General features: G+C 40.3%; 1 protein-coding gene across 2 annotated transcripts in view; it reads right to left on the reverse strand.

Annotated features, from left to right (window-relative positions):
- The window catches only part of Ube2w (ubiquitin conjugating enzyme E2 W), an 84,252-nt gene that overhangs the window by 19,004 nt on the left and 43,990 nt on the right, over positions 1-21,258 (reverse strand). For both annotated transcript variants that reach the window (XM_017802152.2, XM_008848895.2), the window contains exon 3: positions 15,569-15,671. In XM_017802152.2, the coding sequence (XP_017657641.1) occupies positions 15,569-15,671 (103 nt within the window). The remainder of the gene's footprint in view (positions 1-15,568; positions 15,672-21,258) is intronic.

A 21,258-nucleotide genomic window follows, 5' to 3' on the forward strand; every position in this document is an offset into this window, starting at 1 on the left:
CTGACTTTATCAGATATTTACATTGTAAAAATATTTGCGTTTCATTTTATTTTTCAATATTTTATTTATTATTTTTATTTTATGTGTATGTGTGTATTGCCTGCATGTAGGTAAGTGCACCTGTGTTGTGCAACGCCCGTGGAGAACAGATCGTCAGATCCCCTAGAACTGGAGTTAACGGAGAGTTGTTAGCTGCCATGTGGGTGCTGGGATTTGAACCTGGGTCTTCTGCAAGAACACTCAGTGTTCTTAACCACTGAGCCATCTCTCCAAATATTTGCATTTTAACAAACCAATCTTTCATATAATCTGGCCTTTGCTAACATCTTAAATATGCTAACAATCAGGACTCGTTCTCTTGGCTATACTTGCACAAAAAACTAAGTATCTTTCAAAAGGATGACTTTCAATACTGAATTTTTTTTAAGCTTTAAATTCTGGCCACCCACCTCCATTCTCACTAAAAAAAAAAAGAGAAGAAAAGCTAAAATAAAGTGAAGCGTAAGAGCTGTTTCATAAGAAGAATTACTTGTCCTACCTGATTGCAGAGATTCTTTGAAGGACTTTACCTTTCAGTGGCTATGTTCTAAAAATGCCATTTACCTTAATTATACACCAGTGCTAGTGCCCTAAAAACCTGCTGTTTTGAGCAGTCTTGAATTCCACACTTCTGAGTGTCTGCAACTGTTTTTAGTGAAATTTTTAAAGTATGAACTACACTTTATTACAACATATCTATTTGTACAATGTGTAAGAGAGGTCTAGAACAGTTTACATTAAATGTTAGAGAATACAGGTTTTAGATTATTCATTTTGCCAAAAAAAAGTCCTCTGACCAGGAGGGTATTTTAACTGAGACTACAGCCAATGCCTGGATAATTTACTCCCTGGCCACACTTATTTTTAAAGGGTATTTTCCCATAAACAAGGTCTCTTTATCAAGAAGTCAAGCACAGTAGCGTTCTGAAAGTACCAAAAACAAAGAACTGCCAAGTTATCTTCTTTGGCAAAAATAAGTCAGGACTATCAGCAATCACCAAAAAAAAACAAAAACAAACAAACAAAAAAAAAACCAGCCAGACAGATACAGAAGTTATAATGACATACTTTGACTAGAGAATCACAGAGCAAAAAAGAAAGCAGCATTCTCCTTGGAGAGGAGAATTTGTTATAATGTCTGTGAACCAATAACTATACATGAACCAAAAGGAAATCCAGGCAGGAGAAAGAAAAGTGGTTAAGTGGCGAGAAGATATTCTTGACAAAAGCAGCAGACATTCTAGAAGCAGAATAGAGCCAAAGAGCAAGACAGAAATAGTTCTAAAAATGAGAGGCTGAAATTAAAAAAAAAAAAAATCAAATCTCTTGTTAGGTGCAGTGGTTCACATCTGTAATTCCAGCATGCAGGAGGCTAGGGCAGGGTAGGATCTTGGGTTGAAGGCCAACTAGTACCCCAAAGAGGGTTCCAGGTTAGCATGGGCTACAAAGTGACACCCTATCTCAAGAAACAAAAACAAAGTAAAACAAAATTAAATCAGATCTCAATTATACTTAAATAAAAAAGGGAATGTTTTTAACAAGCTCCATGCAAGGCAAATGTAGCCAGTGAGAAACTTAGAGCAACCAAAAACAAGAGAATTGACTATTTGTACACATTATAGTAACCCCTAGGGCCTAACAGTTCTAGCTGCTTGTCTGTGCATAGAAAGGTTGAGTTTACATGCCAGAGATGAATTCCTGAAATAAAAGGAAACATTTTTTTCAACAGTGCGTTCATATAAAAGGCATTACCAGCCTTCTCAGTTTCCACAGACAAGTCTCAATGTAAACTTTGCCACTCTGGTTCTCTGAACATTATGGGAAGGGTAATCAAGGTTGAATTTTTTAAGCACATAACTGTTTTCTACCTTTAATACTCAGTATAAGACAAAGGAGAAAAATGGACATTTCTGTTATTTTAATTCAGCCTACTGGGTTCTGAAAACTCAAGACATTTTTTAGAGTTGAAAAACAAAACAAAAACAAAAACAAAAACATTAGGGGGTAGAACTATATAGTTAACAAAACTATCTAACACTGATATAACAAGACCATTGAATATAGTTGATTTGAAACTACAATTCATTTGACCTTTGCTAACATACTCAGATCCAACCTAGATATACAATTATGTTGACAGGGGATGGGGGGACACACATGGGGTAAGGGCTGAAAAGATGGCTCAGTGGTCAAGTATGCTTCCAGACTCCCTTCATAGTTAACAAAACTATCTAACACTGATATAACAAGACCATTGAATATAGTTGATTTGAAACTACAATTCATTTGACCTTTGCTAACATACTCAGATCCAACCTAGAAATACAATTATGTTGACAGGGGATGGGGGGACACACATGGGGTAAGGGCTGAAAAGATGGCTCAGTGGTCAAGTATGCTTCCAGACTCCCTTCAGTCAGCTCAAAACCACCTGTAATTCCAGCTGCTATGGGATCTGATGCCTCTGGCTTCTGCGGCACCTACACTCATCTGCAGACACAAACATGCAGACATAATTAAAAATAAATTGAAAAAAGAAAAGAAAATGGGGCTGGAAAGATGGTAGCAGTTAAGAGCAGTAGCTGTTCTTGCAGAGGACCTGGGTTCAAATCCCAGCACCCACATGACAGCTAACAACAATCTGTAACTTCAGTTCCAGGGGAATCTGATGCCCTCTTCTGCCCTCCCAGGGCATCATTGCAAGACACAGGTGCACTTACACACATGCAGGCAATACACTCATAAAAATAAATTTTTTAAAAAAGTACTGGCTCATTAAATTTTTTTTAAGTTAACAGGTGGGGACTGGAGAGATGGCTCAGAGGTTAAGAGCACTGACTGTTCTTGCAGAAGACCTGGGTTCAATTCCCAGAACCCACATGGCGGCTATGAACCATCCTTGACTTCAGTTCTGGGGGAATCTGACGGCCTTCTTCTGACCTCCGCAGCACTGCACAACACGGGTGCACTCACATACATGCAAGCAATACGCTCATACACATAAAATAAAATTTTTAAAAACTTAATAAACACATTCCTCATTGCATATCCCAATGGAGGAAAATAGAACTTTGATGAGGTAGCTATGTCACTAAACACAGGTGCAATTTTACAAAAGATCTTGAAGTTCAAGACTGCATGAGAAGCCATCCTCAAATAGCTCTATGTTCTAATCATCTCCATATCATTGTGGCTCATTTTCAAAAGTAAGTACTAAGAATAACTAAGCCTAGGATAATTTTAGAAGTACATATACCTAGCCCACATCTAATCTAAACATTTAGGCAAGCCAATCTCTGGATAACTTTTGGGTATTATGAATGTAGTGTGTACTAAAATCTCAACTGAAAGACACCGAAGTGGTGAAAAGTTAAGACTATGAATAACAAATCACCATTCAAACTAGGGAGAGGAGAGGGAACACAGTCTCCCTGTGATGCCCAGGCTGGTCTCAAGCTTTTAGACTTACGAATTTGTCTTGCACCAGTCTCACAAGTACCTGGTACTAAAGGCATGAGCTACTCCACCAAGTTTTATCATCAAATTTGATATACTGTAACAATAGATCTGACAGATGCCAATGCTTACAATGATTTCATACAAAATGATCAACTGAAACTTGACATTTAGCTTTATACTTCAATTTTGTTTATACAGTTTACTAAAAACCTTAGCCTTATTACTAAAAAGAAAATAAGGGATAAAGTGTAGGCAACTTCCTAATACTAAATTCTAGAATTTCCTAATATCAAGCCCAATAATGAAAGATTTCACATACTGAGATGTTATTTATAAAGAAGACATACTACAGTGGTTCACGAGTAGCCTAAAGTCAGTTACTTAACATGGTATCAAGCTAGGTAAAAAGAGTACAATGAACAGGACAAAATGGGCTAAAAGGGCTAGGGGTGCAGCTTGGTGGTAGCTTACCCAGAATGTGTGAGCCCTGGGTTATTAATCTCCAGCACCAAGATATGGAGGGGACAGCTAGCCAAACAACAACAGCAACAAAAATCAGGCTATAATTATAAAAAGCCCATCTATATCACAGATAGGTTTCTATATCATACATATCATAATATATAGGTTTCCTGTCAGGAACAACATGAGGCAAAGTTTTCTCTTGTTAGTATGTCTGTAATCCTAGCACTTGGGAGGTGGAAACAGGAGGATCAGAAGTTCTAGATCATCTTTGACTATATATACAGCAAGGCCAAGGCCAGACCACATTACATGAGACCATATCTTAAACAACCAAAAAAAGTTTAAAGTATAATACATGACATAGGCAATTTAGGATTAATGATAATATTTGACAAAAATGACTAGGGATTAGTTTTAGCAGTGTTCAGTCCCTATCTCCCCTTTAGTGCTCAAACATGGATCAGCAGCATCTATATTCCCAATCTCTTCTAGTTTTCCATGATTTTCATTGCCATGTAGCTGTTCAAAGACTAAGTTCTTAAACACAATGAAGCTAAGCTCAGAGTCCCCTGATGGTAACCATTCTTTTTTGCCGCTTAACTAATATCCCACATCCCTAGTCATTCTAGTCAATCAATGTTCTCCCTTCAAGAACATGTGATGACTTGGGAAGCCTGCCCACCACTGGGTAAACAGCATCTGACTAGGAATAAAAAAGATGGGGGTACCATAAAAATAGATTATGGATTTCTGCAATGAAGTAATTCTGAGCCAGAGAAAAGGGTCCAGGTTAAGGGGACATAAACTGGAGGCAGGAAGGAAGATGAAGGGGAAGTAGCTATTCTGTTGCCCCAGCTCCTCTAAATCTTTTTGATTAAGGTGGGTGGATTTTCAGCATACTCTTAGCATCAATGCAGCTTCAGAACTGAAAAGATAGTGACTCCTTTCCTCTAAAACTACTCCCCCTATTATTTCTAAGATAAATAATGTGCTAAAATAACTTTTTCAACAAAAATATTAGATTTGAAAAGCTTAAAGGCAAGTATAAATGATAGACATTTACAAAATACATTTCAGATGTTTCTTTGAAATAGAATATTCTGACAAAGGAATGCACAGATAGTGGATACTGGAAGGAAGGGAAGAACTCATGAAAGGAGATAGAAAGGAAAATAAGAAATTATGATAGTAAGAAGCTCACAGAACTTTACAGCTTGGCCATCTGTTCACTTCTCCTGAGGCCTATGAGACAAATCTCCAGCTCCTTCATATTGCAGGACCTTCTTTAATAAGCCCCAAATACCCCCGTACTCACACCTACAGCCTTCCAGTGTATTTATACACGTAAGAACAAGAGCATATGCTGCCAGATCTGAGAGCTACGGTCCTTTCATGCCCTGCCATATACTTTTCACATAAACCCTTTATGTCCTCTGAAGACCAGTTCAAGTTTTCTTTGCCTCTTCAGTCTATTGTACATTGGTTACTGATTTCCATTTTACTTCCAAAGCAATTGTCCTTCCTAGTTTTGACTCCTTTATTCAAACTTCTATCAATCTACTAGCACCTCCTATTTGTTGATTCAACCTCTACAACAGACCCAAACTATGTCCACCTTTCACAATCTCCATTGGTACCTTCTGCTGCAAGTCACCACCACCTCCAACCCGGAGGATTCCAATAGCCTCTCTGGTTTCCCTGTGCCCTCAACAATCTGTTTGCTAATCACTACACTGTTCATTTTCATTTTAAATATGATCATGCAATACCTTTGCTCAAAACCTTCCAGAGGCGGTCCCCATTTCCTCAGAGTAAATCAAAATCTTATAATGGGCTACAATTGGCAATGGACCCTCCAGCTCAAATTCTCTTCCTGATCTATGCACTATACTTCCCCTCTGGCTTATATGGCACTTCAAGGAGCAACTTTGTGCTACTTAATCATGGCCTTTGCATTCTGTGCTTACCAGTTCCTTTTCTCAACTCTTTCACATGGCTTACTCGCCACTCTTAGACCTTTCCTCCAATGTTACTTACTCAGGGAACCCCAGGGAAACCTTTCCCAGTGACTCTATCTGATGCTTGAACTTCCCCATCCCACTATTCCACTTTTTACTTTTATTTTTCAAGCTTTCATACATGTATTTATTGTATGCTGAGCATGTTCTCCTGAATACTCTCCAACCTTCCTTTTCTCACCCCTCTTTCCTCCTCTTGGTTTTGTTTCCTTAGACAGTTTTACTCCTACATTCATGTTATATATACACACATATGTATATAAATATATACATGTATGATTTTATTTATCTATGTAAAATCTAGGAACCACAAAAGAGAGAAAACATGCAACATTTGTCTTCCTGACAAATTGGCTTAATATGATCAACTCCAGTTATATCCATATGTATCCACATAACATCATTCTTTATGGCTGAAAAAATTCCACTGTGTATACAAACCATACTTTCATATCCATTCTTCTATTGCTGGATACCTAGGTTGGTTCCATAATTTAGTTACTGTGAATGGTATTGAAATAAATATTGATATGAAAGTATCTCTGCCTTGGAGTTCTTTGATAAATACTCAGGAGTACTATCGGTTTCTTCAGAAACCTCCATACTGATTTCTATAATGGTTGGACTAGCTTACATTCTTGCCAGGAGTAGATAGCATTCCCTCCTGGCCACATTCTCACCACCATTTGTTATTTTCTTAATGACAACTGACTGGAGTAAGATGGAATCATAAGGTAGCTTTTTGTGGGGCTGTTTTGTTTTGTTGCTACTGTTTTTTGAGACAAGGTCTCAATATGCAGCCCTGACTGACCTGGCACTCACCATGTAGACCAGGCTGGCCTTGAATTTAGCAAGATTTGCCTACTCCTGCCTCCTGAGTGCTAGAACTAATAGCAATGTGGCCACTATGCCTGACCTTGCAATGTAAAAATGATTTGCATTTCTCTGATGGCCAGAGAAGTTGAAGTTTTTTCATCTTTATTAGCCATTTGCACTTCAACTTTTGAGAACTATCTGCTCACTTCATTCACCCATTCACTTCATTCACTGGGTTATCTATTCTTATTATATAATTTAAGTTCTTTATATTCTACATAGCAATCTTCTGTCACTTGTATGGTATGCAAAGTTGTCTCCCAGTCTGTAAGCTGTCCCTTTGCTAGATGAATTTTTGATTTCATGAAGTCATTATTTGTCAATTGTTGGCCTTATATCCTGAGGAACCATAGTCCTATTGAGAAAATCCTTGTCCCATTCCTCTGCTGCTTCTCTTTACTGCTTATCTGACTTTTCCCATAAGAAAACAAATTCTACATGTAAACAGGAATCTTTTTGTTGCTGTGAGGCAGTTTTTGTGTTTTTCTTTTTTTAAATTGAAAAGTTTTTAATTTTGTGGTATGTCTGTGTATATATACATGTTCACATGTGTTTGCAGGTATGTGGAAGACAGAGGTTGACATCAAGTGTTTTTGTCAATCAGTCTCTATCTTATTTTTTGAGAAAGGGTCTCATCTCAACTTGGAGTTCACTGATTCAGCTAAAATGGCTGGACAGCAGGTCCAGGATCATCCTGTCTCTGCCTCCCCAGTGCTGGGATGACAGGCATACATCACCACACCTGGCTTTTAATGTAGGTGCTGGGATGGAATTCAGGTCCTCCAGCTTGTATAGCAAGCACTTTACTTACTGAGCCATCTCCCCAGCCTTTTGTTTTGATTTGTGTTTTTGAGATAGGCTCTCCCTGTAGTCTTAGCTTGCTTGGAACTAGCTATAGAGACCAGGCTGACCTCAATCTCACATAGATTTGCCTGCCTCTGCCTCCCGAATGCTGGGATTAAAGGGATGCATCACCATGCCTAACTTGTTTTGCTTTTTGAGACAGGGTCTTCCTCTACTGCCTAGGTTAGTCTACAACTCCCTGCTCAAGTAAAGCTCTTGAGTGGCGGTACTCTAAGCAGACACACCATGGTACTGCTGCAATTTGACTCACTACTATCTTACCAGCACCTTGTACAGGTCTGGCCTCAGGTACTCAATCCTTAACAGAATGAGTGATTGTTGACCTATACAAATAATAAACACATTAAAGGCCATTAAAGATCTTTTAGTCTCTATATTCCTTTCTCAGTATAGAGAGTACAGTGCTTGGCATAGTTATACATGCTCAATACATACTGAATTAAGCAACCATTTGCCTGCAAATTAGCATAGAAAAATATAGTATTTACACAGAAAAAATTTTCTTGCATGCCTGACAACAAATGCACATTAGTGAAAAATGGTGATGAAAATGTTTCTCATTTCTACTCCTGTATCAACTTAAAAATATTCACTATTTTATTTCTTTTAGAACAAATGACTAAGCCAAATACCGTCCTTTGATGGGTAGCTTTTCCATGGTAAAATGCCATATAATATGAGAGGAAAAACTCAGCAAGCTATAAAGTTATATAATGGCCTATGTATATTTACAGATGTAACAGCAGTAATTTCACAATGAGATTGGTCTACACCAGGGACATTTCCTAAGTTCTATTCTTCGAAGTCCTAAGTATTCAGTACAAAGATGGAAAATTAACTGATCAAACAACTGCCAATACTACAGAGTAATATCCAAATATCTGGTAAATGGGGAACTTTACTGACCTTAAGGGATTGTTTCCAATTACTTTCCCAAAACATCTGGAACAATTCGGTTATTTAAAAAAAAATCTTGATATTTACATGTATGCAAGTGGTGTTTGTTGGACCCATTACATTTATTTTAAAACTATACAAATGATGTGATTAACAGGAAATTTTAAATAATTAAAAAATATTGCTGCCCTCATATTTTTTCAATCAACAGAAAACTAGTATACACAGCTTCTGCAACACAAGATGCACTGCAACATTAATAGTTGTTAAAAAAATTTTTTTAAATAAGGCTGCTTCTACTCCAGAGATAGACAACCCGGCCAGTCGTAATAAAGTTTTACTTTGCTACTTTCTACCAAAGTGGTGTTGGTGACTTTGTTCAATCATGGACCTGTAACATTTGGAGGTCCCACCAAGATCCGGAGGGCCTTGTGGGCCCGGCGGTTCATTGACATCCCTGCGAAAGGGACCTGCTGCTCAGTCCCGGCCACTTCTGTCTTCTCCAGTCCTCCGGCATCTCCCACCACACTGCTAGCAAGTCATTACAGGACCTGCAAAATGTCCTGAGCCAGGTTGACAGATTGGTGCGAGAAGCCCATGAGCCCGAGAGCCCACCACTAACTGCAGACCAGATTGATTTGGAGTCCAGTGACTGGGTTTGGGTTCGTCAACACCAAACTCCTAACCTTGAGCCTAGGTAGACGGGCCTGTACCCCATCGTCCTCCTGACTCCTACACTGTAGTTAAGGTGGCCGGACGCCAGCACTGGATGGATACATCTCTCCCAAGTCAAGCCTGCTCATCCTGATCACATCCCACAGACATGGAGAATCCAACTCACTGACAATCCTCTAAGACAAGCTTTCAATGGACTCCCCTGGCTCTTAACCTTCCTGTTTCTCTGACCCATTCAAGGAGCAGCCCGATCAAGTCCTCATCAGGCCGTAGTTACAACCTAGGTACTCAGCTGGACTTCTGATGGTAAGGTAGTCTCTAATTTCTCCTGTGTGGGCCTCGAGGGATCATTCTTTCTCACCTTCACTTTTGATCTCTGTGATCTCATTGGTAATACTTGGGATGCCAAGCCTTGAACAGGGTGGAGTCTTAGCTATTCTGTATATGGATGTCAAATAGATTATAAGAAAAACACACTTGCTACCTATGAACCCTATGTTTGTCCTGGAGGGAAACCTGAGGAAGAATGTGGAGGGGCCCAGGATTATTTTTGCAAAAATTGGGGATGTGAAACCAATGTGCCATGGGTCACTGGGCCAGAGAAAGATTTCATTGTAGCTAAAAGAAATAAGACTAGAAAGCCAGGTGAAAACCCATTTGTGATTTCCTTTACCACCTCAGGGAGGAAGCAGGACTAGAGAACAGGGAAGACCTGGGGAATGAGACTGTATAAATCTGGATATGACCCAGGGGTCCTATTCACTATTCAGAAGTTCATTAGCTGGCAAATTACCCCAATGATAACAGGACCTAACCCTTACCTACTCCCACCTAACCCCAAACCTAATGACCTACAGAAGCTTTTGCAGGAGCCAGACAACAGCTCAATCCAGGAGCCAGACACCCAGAGAATTCAGACTAGATTTACATCTTTCAATACAGCAGGAATGTTAGGTACCTTGTTTTACACCTACAAATACTTTAACTCTACCCATCCCAATTTAACTAAGAATTGCTGGTCATGCTTAGATCCCAGGCCTCCTTATTATACAGGGTTGGCCACCATAGGGAAAGTAACTTATATGACCCAACTAAATAGCACTAGATGTTCCTGGGGCCATACCCCAAGACTCACACTGGGGGAGGTTATAGGCAGTGAAGCCTGTTACTATGGAAAAGGGTATTCTCTCACATCATCTCCCTTTGCAAGCCTGTGTAATTCTTCTACCCAAATCAATGATGCTACCGAATCCTACCTGATTCCGCCTGAAGGAACCTGGTTTACTTATACTACAGGCCTAACACTATGTGCCAGTGTTCTAGTACTAGCAACCAAGAAGGACTTTTGTATTCTAGTACACCTGTTTCCCCAGACATACTATTATTCTCAGGAGGCATGGGAGGATCAAAGGAGAGCTTCCCCCTTAATATGAAAACCAAGAGAAGTCATCACTGCTTCCATCCTCATCGCTGCCCTGGTAGGAACAGGTATAGCTGGAGCAGCCGGGGTGGGGACTACTGCCTTAGTTATCCATGATAATAACTTCAAAGCTCTTAGTGCCCAAATTGATGCGGACCTATCAGAAATAGAGAACTCTCTTAAAACACTTAGAAACTTCCCTGGACTCCTTAGCAGGGGTAGTCCTCCAAAACAGAAGAGGCTTAGACTTGTCAGTAATGCAACAAGGAGGTTTATGTGTGACCCTTGGGGAACAATGTTGCTACTACGCCAATCACTCTGGCATAATTAGGGAAAGCCTGGCTTTGGTTCGTAAATGGCTCCAAGAATGAGCTAAGGAGAGAGAGCAGGGCACAAACTGGTATGAGTCCATGTACTCATGGTACCCCTGGCAAACTACCCTGCTAAGTGCGATGGCTGGACCCTTGCTCCTTATAGTCCTAGCCCTGACTTGTAGACCGTGCCTTTTAAATGCTCTCATTAAGTTTGTAAATCAAAGGCTTCAATCTGTTAAGCTCATGGTGTTAAGAAGTCAGTATGATCAATTGGTCCCAATGGAGAAAGAAGCAGAAGATCAGGTACAAGAGGTCAAAGAATTAACCTTACTCCCAAATGGAGTGGGGCATGAACTATCTCAGGGTACTAGCGTACGTTCCCCCATCTTCCTTTAAAACAATTAGAAGGGACTGACCTCGTCCCAATTCCTGCAAATTCCTCAGAAGGGAGTATGCATGTGAATTCTGAGAAATGGCCTAACCTCCAAACCGCAGAATGTTCTAATCTAGTACATCTAGCACCTGGTTAACTGCTTAGCTCCCTTCTGTAAGCTTGCTTTGCTTGCCTGAGCAGTAACAGGCTGTTGACTGGGGAGTTCGATTGCTCGCACAGTTTAACAGGCTGTTGATTGGTGAATTCAAATTCTCCTGTGTTGTACAAACCTGATTGGCTCACATATGTTCTGTTTGAACAATGCTTTCTGTAACCCTAACAAAACCCTGGCCAGCTGGTGTTCAGGGCTGCTTCTATTCCCGAGAAAGCTCATGGTGTTAAGAAGTCAGTATGATCAATTGGTCCCAGTGGAGAGAGAAGCAGAGGATCCAGTATAAAAGGTCAAAGAATTAACCTTACTCCCAAGAGGAGTGAGGAATGATCTATCTCAGGGTACTAACATAAGTTCTCCCCATCTTCCTTTAAGACAATTAGGAGGGGCTGACCTCTGACTGATTCCTGTAAATTCCCCAGAGAGGAGTGTGCTTGTGAGTCCGAGAAATGGCCTAACCGCCAAACCACAGAATGTTCTAATCTAGAGCTAACTGCTTATCTCACTTCTGTACACTTGCTTTGCTTGCCCACGCAGTAACAGGCTGTTGATTGGTGAATTAAAATTCTGCTGTGTTGTACAAACCTGATTGGCTCACAGATGTTCTGTTTGAACAATGCTTTCTGTAATCCTATAGAAACCCTGGCCAGCTAGTGTTTGGGGCTCTTCTACTCCTGAGATAGACAGCCCGGCTGGTCATAATAAAGTTTTACCTTGCTTTTTCCTTTTTTTTTTTTTTTTTTTGGTCTTTTTGAGACAGGGTCTCCCTATAGGCCCAGCTGTCCTGGATTCACTATGTAGACCAAGCGACCTTGAACTCACAGAGATCCGCCTGCCTCTGCCTCCCAACTGCTGGGATTAAAGGCATACACCACCACACCCGGCACCCTGCCATTTTCTAAAAAATAAAATTAAATTAAAAAATTTAAAAAAAAAAAAGAGAGAGCGTTGGAGCATTGGTCCTTGAGCTTTTTACATTCCACACACAATCTTCCACTTTCCAAGAGACTACTGTAAGGATGAACAGAGAGTTCTCCCATGCCAGTAATATACCTACTTTGCAGTACAGTGAAATTAAGGGGGGAGGGGGGTGAAGGCAGGCAGATCTCTGTGAAATCAAGGCCAGCCTGGTCTACACAGTGAGTTTCAGGCCAGCTGGGGCTGGAGGGAGGCCCTGTCTCAAAAAGACCAAGAAAAAAAGCCTGGAACGATGGCTCAGTGGTTAAGAGCACTGGCTGCTCTTGCGGAGAACCCAGGTTCAATTCCCAGCACCCACATGGCAGCTAACAATCATCCCAACGCCAGTTCCAGGAGATCTGACATCTTCTTCTGACCTCCCAGGCATTGAACGACACTGACATCTGCACACTTACACACATACAGGCAATACACTCATACACATAAAATAAAAATAATAAATTTTTTTTTAAAAAAGACCAGCCAGTGTGGTGGCTCATGCCTTTAATCTCAGCCCTCGGGAGGCAGAGGCAGGCAATCCCTGTGAGTTCAAGGCCAACATGGTCTACATAGTGAGTTCCAGGCCAGTAGAGGCTACAGGAAGACCCTGTCTCAAAAAGACTAAATAAAATAAATTTTTTAAAAAGACCAAGAAAAAAAGAAGCTGAATCTATATCATATAACCATTTCATTAAGAACTTTCAGAAGATAAAATCAGAATGGAAGTTAAATTATGAAATATGATAAAAAAAATCACAATACAGCAAGGAAGTAATATGGGAAGAAATGATTAAATTATAACATGTCCAGAAAGGGATTCAATAGCTAATCTAAAGACCCGATTTCCACAACAAATAGTCATTCACAGACTTTACTAAGGGAGGCAGGAATAGGTATAGATAAATAGGTATAGATACAAGGTTCTGATGGAGGGGGTGCTACATGTCTGTATGCATAAAATCAGTAAGGGCTAGGAATGTAGCAAGTTCAAGGCTCCAGGGTCTGATCCCCAGCCCTGCAAAAAAAAAGAATATTAAAAAGTTCAGTGAGATGATGAACATGCCTTCAGAGAAATTGAAGGGTGTTGTGAAAAGGGTATAGAATCAGAGAATTAGAGGATACTGGACAGCCCAAATGAATGATAAAACCTTACAGGACAGCTCTGATAGTAAGATACGAAAACAACAGGCTGACTCAAGCACTGCAAAATGATATGAAAATGACATATAGAAATGAGGGAAAGGGAGCAATTTAATACAAAGGAGGTGGTGAGTAAAAACTCATGATAAAGAAAAAAAAAAATATTGGGAGAGCTGGAGAAATGGCTCAGCAGTTAAGTGCTCCTGCTGCTGAGTTCAGTTCCCAGCACTCACATCAGGCAACTCAAAGCCACTTCTAACTCCAGTTCCAGGAAATCCAATGTCCTCTGACCTTCCTGGCCACCAGCATGCACACATACATAAAAAATATCACAATCAAAAGAGCAGAGAGAAGTGCAATAGGAGAACAAAAGGAATCTAAAGATTACCACATTTACTACAAATATAACTAAAGTCAAGAAATATTTTGATATGTAATTTAGAATAAAAAACTAAGGACAGAATGGTTTTTTTTTTTTTGGTCTTTTTGAGACAGGGTCTCCCTGTAGCCCCAGCTGTCCTGGAATTCACTATGTAGACCAGGCTGGCCTTGAACTCACAGAGATCCACCTGCCTCTGCCTCCCAAGTGCTGGGATTAAAGGCGTGCACCACCATGCCTGGCTAGGACAGAGTTTTTAGAATGCATTTTTAATTTGATTTTTTGTTTATAGAAATACTGTTTTCCTGTGCCTTCCAAAGTAAGCCTTCCCTAGTCTCCCTATAGTTGAAAGCATTCTGCCTTCTTGTTGAAGGCAGAAAAGGCCGAGGGCAAAAAGGTATGGACATCAGAAGTCAACATGAGAAAGCAGAGACAAATTTTTGGTGAGAAGGAGGATGTTTACTCTAGCCTCTAACAAGTCTACAAATGCTTACTACAGATGCATGGAGGTTATGACAGCAGATAGCCCTTCACTTTTAATTTTTATGAAAATGGTCAAAATGAGCTTTAAAAGTCTTAACAATTTTCTACTCACATGCAAACTTTAGAATTCAAGGAGTCAGCATCTAGTTAATCCTATCTCTTAAAAACAATTCTGTGTATAGCACAATGCAGTAACTGACTTCCTCTATTTTCTCAGGTGCCCAAGAAAAGATTTAAGCTAGACCAGTAAGTTGAATTTTAGGGACTGGATTCAGTTTCCAGAACATCTCATCAGTCAGCAATATTACAGAGGGATAGCAGTGCTACATTTTAGCAACAGATCTCACAAATTTAAAAAAACGTTTAATTTTTAAAGTGAAATACTTTGCTATAATTATTTTCTGAAGATTAAGTAATTCTAGTAACTCATTATCCATCTTACCGAGTCAGGGATCTGGAAACCATGTCAGAGTCTCCTTTTCTCTAATCTCCAATTAATCATTTACTATAGTTAGATAGCTCTTAAAAATGTTCCCCTACCATCATTATCCCTTGTCTAAGTATTAAACCATTAACTAAACTGCTTGTGTCTCAAATTATAATGATTGGATTTAGGGCTGACTCCAGGTATTTAGCATCTGGTAGTGAACACTGCTTTTCAAGTCTGCAAAGAGGCCATGTCAATGGAAAACCAAAGATGCTTCTAATAGGGCCTTTGCTTCTTCACCTTATCATCCAAGTACCTGATCTACAAAGAGTACCTGCAGTTATTTAAAAATGCTAACTTCTGTCCCTTTTCCTGCAGAAATCCATGGATAAGAAACAATCTTAAGTACTTGAAAGCACAAAAGCAGCAAAGTCTTTAACCTAATAATCTATCCATAAAATCCTGATTTCAAATAAAACAATGTGGAAAAAAATCCATCTACATAGGCATGGTGAGTTTTTGATACATGTTTTACTTAGGTAAAAATCACTAAGTTAGCATTTTGCTATAATTTAAAATGACAATAAAATGTTAAATGCCAGGTAATTACCTGAGGAGAGTCAAAAGGGTATCGACTACTAAATTTAAACAGAAGTTGAAATTTTTCTCCTTCATATAAGGTACCTGGTGCACCTTCCATGTCTACGATCCACCTAGGATAGAAAAAGAGAAACAAATTTAAAACAAGACAAAAAGTGAGGAGGAGAGGTGACTACTGAGGTACCAGGTACCTTCATGATGTATAATGGTGCACTTCATCCCAGAAACTCTCTTTTTCCTTTTTAAGAGAATTTTTAAATGTATTACTATTGTGTATGATTATGTGTTTTGGGGGGGATAGTGTACCACAGGGTACAGGTACAGGCCAGAGAACAACTTTGTAGAGTTGGTTCTCTCCTCCCACCTTTACATAGGGTTTAGGGATTGAACTCAGGTCATCAGGCTTGTGCTTCTCCTACTAAGTCATCCGTGCTGGTCTTCAGAGCAGGGTTTTTTGATTTAAGATTTAATAGTTTTTATTTATGTATATATGTGTGTGTGTCTACCACACGTAAGTGCCCAGAAGAGTATCAGAGCCTCTGGAATTGGAGTTACAAGTAATTGTGAGTCATCTGACTTGGGTGCTGGGAACTGAACTTGGTTCCTCTGGAAGAACAGTATGCACTCAATCACTGAGCTTTCTCTTCAATCCCAGAGGTTTCTTTTTGCTTTAAGATTTTATTTTATGTATATGAGTGTTTTGCCTGTATGCACACAAGTGAACCACATGTGTGGCTAGTGCCCATGGAAGCCAGGAAAGACTGCCAGATTCCCTGGAACTGGAGTTAAGGACAGGTGTTGGCTACCATGTGGGTGCTCAGAACTGAACCCAGATCCTTTGCAAGTACACTCACTGCAGGTTTTTGATAACCTCTTCCCTACCCAATTTCCTACTCTGACACTCAGTAATTTAAAACTTAGGTCAAGGTCTGAGCCAGCCTTATACTCCAGGTATGAAACAAACAATAAACAAAAACTTAAACTCGGGTATGCTAACACCAAATCCCCTGTACCTGTCCTTTTAGATTATGTCATCTTATTTTCTTTCAAAAGACTATAACTAAAAGACTTTATAGACAATATTTTAAACTAATCAACTGCCTTTCTGAAATCTGTGTTAGAAGCAGTAAGGGAAATGGGTATCAACAAAGACTACAGAGAATTATAGCCAATATATTTACCTTCTAATCTGTATGTTAAAGAAGACTAAACAGAAGATAAACTGACTCCTACTTATTTACTCTGATAGCTACAAGCAAGGCTCTGCTCAGCCTTCCCTTTCTAACACTCTGTTTCAATTGTTTAAATAAAGCATAATTAGATTTCAATTTCTAATTGTTTAATAAAGCATAATAGATTTTCTAAAATAAGCATCTATATAAGCTTATTTTGTTTTCCTATGTAATAATTCTGAATATGTAAGTATGCTTTTATTTATATTCTGTAACCACTTCTACTGGCTATCTTTATAAGAGGGGACATAAGATTAAAACAGCAAAGATGAGAGAGCAGCATTTAGAAGTAAAAGGAACAGAAGTCATTAAAAATGAGTCAATTCACATCTTTTATCTCAGCTCTCAGGAGGCAGATCTCTGAGTTTGAAGCCAGCCTGGTCTACAGTTACAGGGCTAGATACTGAGATCCTGTCAAAAAATAAGGAGTCTTGAGGGCTGGAGAGATGGCTCTGTAATTAAGAGCACTGGGACTCTTGCAGAGGATCCAGGTTCTATTCCCAGTACCCACACAGGAGCTAACAACCATTCATAACTCCAGTTCCAGGGACTCTGACATCCTCTTCTGACCTCTGCAGGCAATGCATGAACATGGGTATGTGTACATATATGCAGGCAATATGCTCATCTACATAAAAATAATAAATAAAAAATTTTAAAAGGAGTCCTGAATTATAGCTGTCACATATAATTGTTGTAGTTGGTCAATTCCTTTAATCTCGTATTTTCAGGTCTAAAAACTTTCTTATTTTAAGCCAGGTGTGGTGGTGCACGCCTTTAATCCCAGCACTGTGTACACAGAGGTCTGGCTAGTCCTGGCAGTGTACTGTGTAGACAGGGGTCCGGCTAGTCCTGGCAGTGTACTGTGTAGACAGGGGTCCGGCTAGTCCTGGCAGGGAGGCAGAGGCAGGTGGATCCCTGTGAGTTCAAGGCCAGCCTGGTCTCCATTAGTGAATCCAGGCCAGCTGCAGCTACAGGGAGACCTTGTCTCAAAAAGGCCAAACACAAAAAACAAAACAAAAAAAACTTTATTTTAAATTCAGGAAAACCAGTGTTGCCTTAACATGACCAAAGCTCTAGATTTGATGTGCAATTCTGCTAGTCAATCTGTCAATTCGTCTCTCCATCCCTCCATCCACCCATTCAGAAAAACCAAAGAAAGAGAAAATACTGTGTTAAGATTCTAGTCACAGAGCCAGGCGTGGTGGTGCATGCCTTTAATCCCAGCACTCGGAAGGCAGAGGCAGGGGGATCTCTGTGAGTTCAAGGCCAACCTGGTCTACACAGTGAGTTCCAGGACAGCTGGGGCTACAGGGAGACCCTGTCTCAAAAAGACCAAAAAAAAAAAAAAAAAGATTCTAGTCATAAATCATGTAGTATGGAATTAGGAGTATGTAAATAGTAAGATGGGCTTAATTTGTGAAAGGAACCAGAAGCAGGAAACTTTAAAAGCATGATTATTCATTTTCAGAATGTATGCTGAGGACCTTAGTTGTAAGAGATACTATTGGGAGAGGTAAATGATACTACATATATAAAAAAACGTAGCACATTCCTAACAGCAGAGCCAGTACACAGTAAACTAAATGCAACAGAAAGCTATGTAGGAAGCAAAAACCTTGTGGGGTATATAGCTCAGTTGGAGAGCTTGCCTAGCATGTTGAAGCTTAGGTTCAATACCCAGCTTGCCAAACATACACACACACACACACACACACACACACACACACACACATACACACACACACACAGTGTACTTAGACACTCACAGACATACTGTTATAAAAACTAGGTCCTTCTTAGCTTAAATTCTTTTTTCTCCCACCACCCACCTCCCACATTCACTACCAAGTGATACTCCAAGGAAACGGAATTTTCTGGTGCCCCTTCCATTTCTTTATTTAGCAAATTTTAGGATTCACAACATACCCTCAATTTACCTTTGGCACACACAGCAAAGCTTTTAAATAACACCTAAGCAAACATTTTGTTCAATTAATATTTACACGAAGTAGGTCAAAGACATAATTTCTAATACTGTATGTGATATTTTTTAACTTTTTAAAATATTTATTTAATTTTTTAAATTTTATATGTATGAGTGTATTGCCTGCATGTATGTGAGTGCACCCGTGTCGTGCAATGCCTCGGAGGTCAGAAGAGGGCTTCGGATTCCCCTGGAACTGGAGTTATAAGGACAGTGTAGCTGCCATGCAGGTGCTGGGAATCAAGCCTGGGTCCTCTGTAAGAGCAGTCAGTGCTCTTAACCGCTGAGCCATCTCTCCAGCCCCGATAACTTTTAACTTTTACTAACTAAAGAAGTGACATATACTTATGGAATTTAGAAAAATATAAATAAAAAGCATTCAATAAAAACCAGTTAGGTTTTTTGAGGTGAATTTCATTCTAATCATTCTGTGGTTTTCTAATCATTGATGATGACAAGAATTGGAAATACAATACTTTGACTGTGTGCATATTTAAATTACACAACTAAAAATTTTTTTTAAATTTATTTTTATTTTATGTGCAGGAGCATTATGACTGCATGGATATAAATGCACCCATGTTATGCAGTGCAGGGAACAGAAGAGAGCATTGGATCCCCTGTAGCTTGAGTTACAGACAGTTGTTAGCCACCTGTGGATGCTGGGATTCAAACTCTAGTCTTCTGCAAGAACACCCAGTACTCTTAAACACTTAGCCATCTCTCCAGCCCCAATTCTTTTCAATTTTATTAGTATGTGTGTGTGGGTGTAAGTGTCATGGTATGTGCTGAGTCAGTTTTCACCTTCCACCTTTACATGGGTTCTGGGGATCAAACTCAAGTCATCACACTTGTGCAGCAAGCACCTTTACTCACTGAGCCATCTTGCCAGCCCTGATTAAACATTTAACCACCAGTGCTTACAATTCTAATCAGGAGCATATGCTTAAGAGTAAGGATATAATGAACATGCCTTTCAACGAGTCTCAGTTCTTAAATTCCTGTAATTACTCTGTAAAATTAATGGCTTGGATTTGGGGCCCCCTCCTCCCATATATTCTGACTCCTAATCAAAAAAATAGGTATCTGTTCAATTCCAGAGGAAAAACTGGATTTTGAAGACTAAGACAAAATTACATACCAGCATGCTCTGTCTTTCTTAGGGCTTGACTTGTTCCTTAGGTGGGGGGTCTCACTATGTTGTCCAGGGTAGTCTTGAACTCTTAGCTGATTCTCCTACCTCCGCCTATGAGTAGCTGAGACTACAGGTAATTATGTATTATAATTACACAAAATTTCTGCCTTACACACTGATTACAGCTGTAAAGTAACAGCATTTTACTGTTTCTTTGACCTCTTTTATTGACATTTACACTGTTTTCAGATTACTCTGAGAATGAGATGCTGAAAAAGAGTACAGTTAGTTCTAGGTCACTCATGCGTATCTTTGTTCCTTCTTTAGGAAAGCATGAGGTGTTTTAATAGGTAACAAGGATGGTATTCACAGTTCTTAAAGGAGTTTTTTTAAGTGCGGTATAAACTGAACCAAGAGCACTATATATGCTCAGTGCACCTTCAAAGAGCAAGATGCAGTGACACACACCTTAACAGCACCCCAGAGACTGGGGCTAGCCTGGGTTACATAGTGAGACTCAATCTCAAAAAAACAAAACAAAACAAAACAAAACTTAAACAGGATCATGAAAAGGATTAGGTTAAAAAAAGAAAGCTTGGCTTCCCTGGGTGGCTCAGCCACCAGCTTCCTAGTTCTAGCATCTTTCCTGGGTGGGTCCCTGGGCACCCACTGCACCTTGACTCCCCCAGACTCATTCACCCTCCCAGCTTCCCCGCCCCGTCTCTCCTCCTAGCCTGTGTACTGGCCCATTTCTTGTCTTAGCACCCCAGACACCGGGGCTGACCTCTAGGCCCAGAGTCCCAACTGTTTCCTGATCCTTTGCATCCAGACCAATCCAGTTCCTCACCTGGAGTCCCCAGGAGTCCTCTGGGCCTGATCCCACCCCACCTACCTTTGCTTCCCAGGGTGGCTCACCCATCCGCTTCCTGGCGCTAGCATCTTTCCTGGGTGGGTCCCGCTGGCATCCACTACGCCTTGACTCCCCCAGCCTCATTCATTCTCCAGAGCTCCTCTCCTAGCCTGGGTAGTGGCCCATTTCTTGTCTTGGCACCCCAGACTCCTGAAATGACCTCTAGGCCCAGGAATCCCCACTGCTTCCTGATCTTTTGCATCCAGACCAACCCAATCCCTCCCTCCAGTCCCCAGGAGCCCTCTGGGCATGGTCCCTCCCTTTGCTTCCCTGGGCTGCACAGCCACCGGCTTCCAGGTGCCAGCATCTTTCTCCTAGGTAAGTCCAGCGGCACCCACTGTGCCTTAACTCCCCCAGCCTCAGTCACCCTCCCAGCTCCCCTACCCTGTCTCTCCTCTTAGTATGGGTACTGGCCCATTTCTTGTCTTGGCACCCC

This window comes from Nannospalax galili, unplaced genomic scaffold, assembly GCF_000622305.1.
Source record: "Nannospalax galili isolate Female #2095 unplaced genomic scaffold, S.galili_v1.0 scaffold102, whole genome shotgun sequence".
In the NCBI taxonomy this organism is placed as follows: Eukaryota; Metazoa; Chordata; class Mammalia; order Rodentia; family Spalacidae; genus Nannospalax; species Nannospalax galili.